The sequence below is a fragment of the Piliocolobus tephrosceles genome, chromosome 1, assembly GCF_002776525.5.
Source record: "Piliocolobus tephrosceles isolate RC106 chromosome 1, ASM277652v3, whole genome shotgun sequence".
NCBI lineage: Eukaryota > Metazoa > Chordata > Mammalia > Primates > Cercopithecidae > Piliocolobus > Piliocolobus tephrosceles.
This window is the reverse complement of record NC_045434.1, coordinates 147,420,699-147,430,910: the sequence shown is the minus strand read 5'-3', so window position 1 is coordinate 147,430,910 and position 10,212 is coordinate 147,420,699. Positions and strand designations below refer to the sequence as shown.

General features: G+C 36.3%; 1 protein-coding gene across 1 annotated transcript in view; it reads right to left on the bottom strand.

Moving 5' to 3' along the window:
- Window positions 1-4,236: 4,236 nt before the first annotated feature.
- The window catches only part of CRYZ (crystallin zeta), a 28,473-nt gene continuing 22,497 nt past the window's right edge, over window positions 4,237-10,212 (bottom strand). Inside the window, exons 6-9 of the mRNA XM_023209366.3 lie at window positions 9,125-9,274; window positions 5,809-5,910; window positions 5,606-5,701; window positions 4,237-5,198 (exon numbers count right to left, since the gene is read on the bottom strand). Coding sequence (XP_023065134.1) covers window positions 5,037-5,198; window positions 5,606-5,701; window positions 5,809-5,910; window positions 9,125-9,274 — 510 coding nt within the window. The 3' untranslated portion in view covers window positions 4,237-5,036. The remainder of the gene's footprint in view (window positions 5,199-5,605; window positions 5,702-5,808; window positions 5,911-9,124; window positions 9,275-10,212) is intronic.

Genomic DNA, 10,212 nt, shown 5'->3' with positions numbered 1-10,212 from the left:
GCTGCCCTCTCCCCCGCCCCCTCCCCCTCAAAAAAAACTTTAGAAATATGTTGTCAAGTTTCTAAAAAGTCCTATTGAGATTTTGATATAAATCACTTTGAATTTCTAGCGTATGAAGGGAGAATCTTCACATGAATCTGACCAAGAATCATTTCTTTGAGTAATCCTTTGTCCTCCATGAGACTTCTGTAGTTTTCTTTGTAAAGGTCCTGTGTGTTCTTATAAATTTTATAGCTTGTATTTTACTACTTAAAAATTGTTTGTTCTTAAATTTTTGTAGGCACATAGCAGATGTACATATTTATGGGGTACATGAGATGTCTTGATACAGGCATGCAATGTGAAATAAGCACATCACAGAGAATGGGGTATCCATCCCCTCAAGCATTTATCCTTTGAATTACAAACAATCCAATTACACACATGAGGTATTTCTCACTGCTTTTAAAATTAGTGATAGTAGTGGCATTGCAACTGTGAGAGATCTTTTTTCATTATTTTCTAATTTTCTAATATGAATCATTACTGATTCATATTAATTTCTATATATTTATTATATAATTAACGAGTTTTCTTAACTCATCAATAGTTTTCCTATTTGTTCTCCTGCATTTTCTAGGTTTTGAATAGCGTAATTGTAAATAATGATCCTTCAGCATGCTCCCTTCCAAATCTATGTGAAATTTAAACATTTAAAGGATATTATCTTATTTCCAGGTCTTCATTAATTTTACACAAACCTAACTAATATTACCAGTGAATAAACTTAGCTCTTTGGTTTAGGCCAGGAATTTTCCTTAATTATTACTTCTTTCATTATTCTGTGAAATTTAGGGAGCATGCCTAAAATTTAAAGGTTGTTTTTGCTTTTTGTCTCTTCTATCATATTATTTTCTTCATTTTTCTCTATACTTTTGTAGAGTTATGAAATTTGGTCACGTGACCAAGTTTTCTGTACTGTTAGTTATGCTCGTTTGCACCTCCTCTGGGGATTTGCATTTGGGATTCCTTTTTGCATATTTCAGGATGCTCTCTCTTCATTCCTCCTCAGTCTCAATTTACTCTTTTTTGGCTAACAAAAATATTATTATTTAAACACGTGTTTGTGCAAGACAGAGTGCTAAGTACTACATGACCATTATCTCATTTAATTCTTACCTCCCTTTCTTCCCATGTTACGTATGAGAAAACTGAAGCTCCAAATAATTAATTTGCCTAGGATTCCACAGCTGGTCAATAATAGTGCTAGGCTTTAAATCCAATTTCTTTGCCTTCATAACCCATGCTCTCGACAACTATACCAGAGATGTACCTGTGGCCTTCCTCCCTGCCCATAAGACAGCTCAGTTGCTTCCAGATCAATATCTGGAGTGAGCTAGCCTCTTCAATATTCTGTGTCAATTCCAGTGCCTGCTGGACTAAGGCATGGGCATCTTCTGCTCCAATTTTTACATTATCTGGCTTTGCTCAAGTCAGACAAATGTTGTTTGCACAAGTCTTGTATTTCTTCAGCAATTCCACTCTCCATCCATTTGCAAGATTTTCTCTGTGGTGACATCTGAGGGTGCAGTCCGTCTTCCTCCTTAATCTATAGCTGTACTGAAAACTGAAACCTGTAGACTCTAAAATGCATGTGAAAGCAAGGAGCTGAAGGATACTGTGGGGTGGACCTAGACTTCAACTCTAGCTAGTTCAGATGATTTCTGGTTTAAAAAAAAAAGTGGTGGGGGGTGGGGGGGTTTGGTTTTCCAAGCAGTGTACCTCCTGTGTCCCAAGTTAGAGGCAGTGATTGAGTTGTGGCTTTTTCCTGCCTACTCTAGATAATTTGGTTCAACGAATCAAATGATTGACACTAATGTCAGAAATTCCCAGTGGATTTTGGCACATGGTTTTCTCTTCACTGTCTTGTACTACTGGAGTTTTGTGGGTATTTTTACGTGAAGTTGGGAATGAATAAATCAGGGACTGCTACCTGTAGTTACATTTAGCACATTAAATGAACATCTGTATCACATAACTTTGGGCTCAGTATTAGACTCACTTTTAACGACATACATGGACTGTCTCTATGTATGACTTAGGGGTCGACACAGACCAAAGTGAAGTTACGTTTCTTTCTATAACATTTCTTAGATCTTGTCCTTGGATATAGGAAGTATACACAGTATGAGCCCTATGGATTAGCAAAATTGTCATATGACAATTTTTAAATGACTTTTTAAAGCACTGTACTAAAAAAATGAAAGCATTAGAAATGATGGAGCATTGAGCTGAGGTGTTTTTCTGTTTGCGAGATATGGTCAAGGACGTGGAAAGAGGTAGGTCAAAGTGACCTGACAGGTTTTGTTGTTCTTGGAAATTGTGCAGAAAAAGAAAGCTCTTTATACTACAAATTGGGGAAGCCCCTTGGCACACATATAATTTCTTGCCTCAACAGGCTGAGTTAAGGGCATTATAAAATGCTAGTTTTTTTGTTTTTTGTTTTCCTTTCAGAAGCATCCTATTTTTTACCTCTATGGTTAAAGCTACTATGGATGGAGACAGCTAACGCATCAAATGTATTAAATGTGTGATTGCAAATCCCAAGCTACACTAAGAGCCCAACCCTTGTGATGGTTAGTTTTGTGTCATCATAGTCATCATGTCCTACTTATGTGTTTATATAAAATTTTCAGTTGACTTTAAGGAGAGGTCCCTTAATAATGCAGGTGGGACTCATCCAAACAGTTGAAAGCCTTACGAAGAAAAACTAACATTTCCCAGAGAAAGAATTCTGCAAGACTGCAACAATAGAAACTAGTTGTATTTCTAGCCTGCTGGCCTGCCCTATAGATTTTAACTTGCCAGTACCCATAAATGCATGAGCAAATTCTTTCAAACACATCTCATTGTATTTTGATTGCTTGTCTGGAGAACCCTGTATGACACGCTCTTATATTCTAAAATGTTTTACTTGGGTCTCATCCTTACTCAACTATAAGCTCAAGAATATGGACTCTGTCTTATACATCTCTGTATTTTCAAAATCCAACAGGGTACTTTCTCAGACTCTAGGTACTCAATAAATACTTGTTGAACTAATGGATGCATAGAATAATCTATTAGAGAAGCCAGAGGTATAGTGAGCAAGGAAAGCCAAAGGCCTGGAAATTTAAATGTATGGTTTTATATCGACAGCCTACAAAAAAGTCAGCTGAATTTGAATCTCCTAGTCATGTGATCTTTGGTATGTTGATTCACCTTTTTGGGCTCACAGTGCTGACCAATTTGGTCTCTAAAACATTATATGACTAGGTCACAGAAGTCAAAGCAACCACAGAAATTCAAAAGACTGAGTTAAACAATGTTTGTTTATTATACAGGTTATTCTCTGCTTTTCACCAAGAACGGGCACTGATGACTATGTAGTAGCCCTAAGGCCACAGGCACCAACCAAGTAGTGAATGCAGTTGGCTGAAAGTTGGAACAAGACTAAAACCACAGAGATTTATGCAGAGAACATACCCAGTGCTACATATTCATAAAAAGGGTAGTTAATGCATACAGTTTTGCTAGTTTTGCCTTCAAAATTAATTAAACTGTATCGATGTATTTTGAAGTGTTAAGTCATCTGTATGTTTTAGCTCTTTCTATAGATGAGGCAAATGTACAAACAGATTAAACTGACTTTTACAGAATAATTATTCTTTTACCTTGTTGCATGGAAAGGAATCCTCCATTTTAGGATGCACATAAAATGCTAGCCTATATTGATGGCATTGCCTTAACACTTTCCTTTTTCTTTTAAGTAATTTTACAGGGCATTTAACCTAGAGAAACAGTGAATAAACTTGGAAAATGCTAATAGCAAAAACATTTCAGTCATGGCACATATAGCCAGAAGCCAATGATATCCTTCAACTATAGAAATTAGCAGTATTTTCTGTTCATTACTGAAACAGGATTCCATGTTCAAGCCAGAAATTGTCATTCAACAGAACTAATCAGGTCAAAACAATCAACCACATAATGTGACAAGACAAAAGGATATGCTCATGTGATGAAAAACAAAAATAACAAATAATCAAACTTTTATTTCCTTGAATATAGTATTGATGGTAAGATTGCTAAGAGGTCATCCCTGTATTTAGTTTAGATAAAGGCTTCCAGCATAGAACACTGTTAAGAAGTAACTGTCAGGAGCTATGCAGAAGTGATGAGAGGCAAATACTATAAAAACTGGAAAAGCAGGTTTTGATTTTCTATAGACTTTATTACACATTATTGAGACAAATGCAGATAATTCTTAATTTATCAAATTTGTGAGTTTAATTATTTCAACAAAATATATGACCCTCACCAGACAAACAGATAACTCTAAATCTACTCTGAAAATCTAATCAATTGAGAAGTATTACCTATTTGGAGACTATGTAGTATATCAAAGATAAAGCTCGTATTCTCACAGAACATACGGGGTCATTGGCAGCCAACCAATAATGAAGTAAATATTCTAATATTTGGGAAAATACTGAGAAAACTAATAAATTGTCCTGGACATTATTTATTCTTGCCTTTACAAAAGACTTACACATCCAAATGAGGTTAGTTTAGAGTAGAGGTGTTGAGTCCAGAAAATGTTCAAAGTCCAATATAGCCATGGCTAATCAGAGACTAGAGAACCTTTACAAAGGTAAGTAGGCTTGAAAACCCTTGGAAACTGAGCAGTCTTATTTTGAACTAGTATGTTTTAATCAAAGGTATGGAACTAATCAAGTATCAATTAAGAATTACTGGAATGCACCCTCATGCCAAACGATGACTAACATGCTATTTCCTACTATGATGACTCCTTGATTTGAGACAGATGGCATAAAAAAAATATTGCTAGCTATACGATGAATTTTACTCTTCTGCCTCTGCTCTCTAAAGAAAAATCCTATTTTTTCATGTAAGAAACTCATGAAATTGAGTATTAATTAAAGAAAAGATAGGGTAAGTATAACTGGGGGAAAGACAGTACCTCTGATTACACAGGAAATCCATGAAAGAATTAATCATAAGAGAAGAATCATTTTTCCAGTAGCCCCACTGCCATGAATGATATCTTTATGAGCCTCGGCCACCTTCTCCAACGGATATTGAGAACCTATTACAGGTTTCAACCAGCCAATTTCCATTCCAGCTTGAAGGGCTGCTGCATATTGCTGAAATTCCTCCTAAGAAAAAGGAAAAATAAATTTCTTTTGGTAGTGAACCATGATTTAATTTTCAGAAGCATTAAAAAAACTTCAGAATCTGTTATACCATAGTCTCTTACAAATGTGTGACTTCTGTGAACTTGTCCATAACAATAGAAAAAGTAGTTCTCTATATGATAACCATAAATCCCATCTGCCCGAGACAGTGTTAGTGTACAAAATACCTATTGTCCTGAAATAATTACCAGTATCACATTTCTATCTCAAAAGGTATGCTTACTTGGATATAAATTATATTGTCACCCTAGCTGCCCTTCTGGTGACTAATCCTTACCAACTCCCTCTAGTCATATAACTAAGTTTAACATCTACGCAAACTGTACCAATGTTTAAGTTATCAAAATCAGAAGTACTTCTTTTCCTACCTTGGTTGAGGAAAAGAGAGTAACTCCAATTATACTCGACTCCTTTGCCATGGTGTCCCGTGGGTTTATTTCAATAGTACCTCTGTTGCCAACAACCTAATATGAAAAACAGCAAGTCTACAGTTAAAGATTACTGCAAAATAGTGTTAAATTGTGGTAAAACATTAAAGTGGTAAAAAAAAAAAAAAAAGAGGAATACTTACTATCACTCGTCCTCCATGTGACAGAAGACTCAAGTCTTTACTAAGATTTACATTAGCTAACATTTCAGTAATTACATCAATTCCTTTCTCACCAGCATATTTCTATATAATAAAAGAGAAATGTAGAGTAAGATAGCAAGTGAAAAACTGTAAAATAGCTACTATCTGTACAAGATATTATAAAAATATGTTTCAAATGATATATAAATGCTACATCTTTGAAACTAATAATGCAAAATTTTAAATAATCTAATTATATAATTATGATGTAATTCCAAGATACCAGCTAGAACATCTAAAATGATAAAGATTTGTACTAAATACATTGCTGTAATGAAATAAAATTTGCCTGGAATTTTCAGGTGCTAGACTCAACTTGAGTATAAAATACTTTTCCTTAGCTGAAAATTTTATATCTTTAAAATAAAATTTCATAAAGAAACAACAAATCAAAAGTCCCAAAGCCCCAGGGGGCTCCCATTTTTATTAATAAACAAAAAGCAAAAGAAAATATCATTAGCTGTTTGGTTTTGCATGATTTTTGTTGTTTTAGTGCATCTGGTTTTGTTCTAAATGGTTTATAATCTGTTTGACGCACTAATTCTTTTGGACTCTTGGATGACGGATGCTGGCTCTTACACAAAAAGCTACACACATCTACATTATATTCATTTTATTTTAACACACACACACAAATGAATTCTTGTGCCAGGGATTACACTAGGTACTAGGAATGCAAAGACAAACAAAGGGAGCTCAAAACAAAACTAGTGAGAAAGATGGGAAATACTACAGTCATAGCTATAATGCAATGGGCTAAGTAACACATTAGCAGAAATAAATCATACAATACAGAGAAAAAAGGTTAAAGTTTGATTGCCTGCCATAGTCAGAGAAAGTTCCACAGAGATGATGAACTTGGCCCTGAGGGATGAATAGGAGTTTCCTAAGCCAAAAGAAAGGAGGATGAGTAAGGGGAAGTTAGATTTGAGGCTGAGTCAGTCTGGACCAAAGAAACAGAAAAGCAAAGATGGAGGGGGCTGAGACCACAGGACTGTAATACAAGCAGAGCTGAAGTATGTAATCAGGTAAGGGGGAGTGGCAGGGAGAGGAAGAGGTAGGAGAGAGGAGACTGTAAGTTGGGACAGATAGTGAAAATACAGTGAATGCCATGTTAAAGGATTTGGATTGCGTTTTTGTTGTTGTTGCTGTTTTCTACAGCTGTTTATTACTGTACGTGCAAGTACAGTAGGGAACAGAGAGACAAAACGCTTGTCCTCATAAAGCTTCCATTTTAGTTGTTTCTGGAGTTTTTTTTTTTTTAAGAGGGAGATGACAGCATAGATAAAAGGGGCTATTAGCTTAGTTATTAATAACAGTCAAGGCTGGAGAAACTGAGGCCTAAACTAAGTTATGGTGGTGAGTGGAATAGAGATAAGGAAATACATCTGAAAGGCATGTCAGAGAAGAAATTGATAAAATGAGGTAACCAACTTGCTGGGTAGGAGGGAGAATGATAATTAAAAGACAGGAAAAACAAATAAAATGAGGGTTTCTCTCTTGGGCGACCAGATGAGTAGCAACGTCTAGCGGGTTGATGGCATGAAGGAAGTCAACTCACGCCAAAGACAGTTTTGGAAATCAACAGCATATGGGTATTAAGGGAGCCACAAGAGTATATGAGACTGATCAGGATGAAAGTCTAGCACCAGGGAAGATGTGAGAGCAAGCAAAAACAACCTAAGGAATATGAATATTAAATAACATGAAGAGGGGGAGACTGAAAGTGAAAAGTCAGGAAAGTAAGAAGAGAACCAGTTTCAAAGAAATGTGGTCAGGGTCATATGCTCCTGAAAAATCAAACAAGATGAGGACTGAAAGAAGACCAGCAGACTGTTAATTAGGAGCTTCTCAGTGACCTCTGAGAAGCAGTATAAATACTTGGGCTATAAGCAAAACTGCAGTGAGAAGTGATGGATGGTAAGGAAGTAAAACCAATAAATACTATTTTTTCAAGAAGTTTTGTGGGAAAGAGGAGGTGAGAGAGGGGGGTGAGATAAAGGTTAAGAGAATGTTTTTGAGAATGGGAGAGACTTAAGCAGAAGGAGTCAGTTGAAGCTCCCAAGACCTCATGATCTTAAAATTAGATTATTGCTAAACAAAAACCATACTCTTAAAATAACGAGCCACTTTTCATCTTTGTGAATATTCTTGGATAATGGTATCAGCAGTGAGTGCTAGATCTTAGGTTTCCCAGACGTATAACAAAGGAGTGCTTTTGCTGGGCTTTTTGGTAAGATGATTGCCAAAAAGGTAATAAATTCTCACTCCTATTTTTTCCTTCATTTGTAATGATCTAGTTTACACAGTACTCAATATTTGGGAAATTCTAATCTCCCTAACATGAGGAAGTGGTTGAGGATTAGCAAAGCAACAAGTGTTTAGCAAATTGCTACTATAGTACAAGTGAAGAACTTCAGAATCTGCTTGAATTCTGTTAAATGCAGCAACTAACTAAATGCCACCTCACCATTTTGGATGCAGTAGTGATTATTCCTCTAAAACATCCATCTAACAAATGAACTTCATTCCCTGGGACACACAGATCCGGTTTGTAATCTATGGATATCTCACCTTCCATGGATAATTCACATCAGTTGAAATTATATTAAGAATACCTCATAGCTGCAAATACAAAGCTGCAGCTTTACTTAAAAAGTTATTTGCATTAAAAAATCAATTTTTATAGCTATAAGATTCTAGAGAAGTTATATTCTACTTAACACACATAAACAATACAAAAATGATAGTGACGGTTTAAAACAGACATCTCTGTTTTTTAAATAAATTAAAGTTTTAAAACACGCATAAAAATTCATCTAGGCACTGAAAATGGAAGCAAACAGCTTTAAAGGAGTAGTTGGTTAAAAACGTATTAAGGCCGGGCGCGGTGGCTCAAGCCTGTAATCCCAGCACTTTGGGAGGCCGAGACGGGTGGATCACGAGGTCAGGAGATCGAGACCATCCTGGCTAACACGGTGAAACCCCGTCTCTACTAAAAAATACAAAAACTAGCCGGGCGAGGTGGCGGGCGCCTGTAGTCCCAGCTACTCGGGAGGCTGAGGCAGGAGAATGGCGTGAACCCGGGAGGCGGAGCTTGCAGTGAGCTGAGATCCGGCCACAGTACTCCATCCCGGTCGACAGAGTGAGACTCTGCCTCAAAAAAAAAAAAAAAAAAAAAAAAAACGTATTAAAAAACCACGTAAGTCTCCAAGGAACAAAGTTTGACTTTTATAAAATGGTTTAAAAATTTTACCTTAATTTTATCAATATAATTCACTTCTCTGTGATTGAACACTTCATGGGCTCCATTTTGCAAAACAATCTTTTGTCCTTCCTCAGTACCAGCAGTGCCCAAAACCTTTAAGCCATAAGCTCTAGCAATCTGGCATGCTGCTAATCCAACCTGAAAAACAAATACAACCCAAGAGTTATATATTCTCTACATTCCTGCAAACACTTAAATACATATAAGGAACTTAAGACTCCTATAGGACCCACCCTAACTTTAAGGAACTTAGGAGTGTAAATGAAGAAATAAGAAAAATAGCTAACTTTAATTGAGCATTTAAAATATTCCAGGAACCATACTAAATAATTTCTACATATTGTTTTATTTTATTCTCACAATGACCCTATAAAGTAGATACTATTATTGTCCCTATTTTACAGATAAGCAAGTTGAAGCTTCAAATTATAAGTAATTTGGCCAAGTCACATGCAGAGATGGAAACAGGAGCTAGACCAGTTTGACTGCAGAACTTGAGTTTTTAACCACTGTATCAATATGTTTGCAGGGTTTAAAGATGATCAGAACATGCTCTCTGAATTCTTTGTGCACACGAAATTCTAAATAACAAATGTAAGGCTTCTAACATTTAAGGAGAAGAGACAGGTATATGGGCAAATTAACTAATTCATCCATATGGTTTACAGAGTGTTTACGATGTGCTAGACATGGTACTTAATGTAAGAAAGAAATTTACATTCTAAGGGTGGAGGAAGATAATTGTCATATGAACAAATTGAATTAATAAAATAAATTCAGGAAATAAAAGCGCTAAGAAAAAATAAGACTGGCTGTTGGGTTAGAGAGATAGGAATAGGGGCTATTTAGGTCATCAGGAAGGGTCACTCTGAAAAAAACGAGACCTGAAAAAAGTGAGCAACAAGCCACAAGAACATCCGATCGGCCATGTGGACGATGCCGTGGGCAGTGAATGGCCATGGCTAACCTGGGGAGCTGGGAATGCAGTTGGGGTCAAAGAACAGAAAGAGGGGCAGTGTGGTTCAGGGAGGGGCATGTGCGAAAGGGTCGAAGATGAGGCCAGAAAGGCCGAGTCA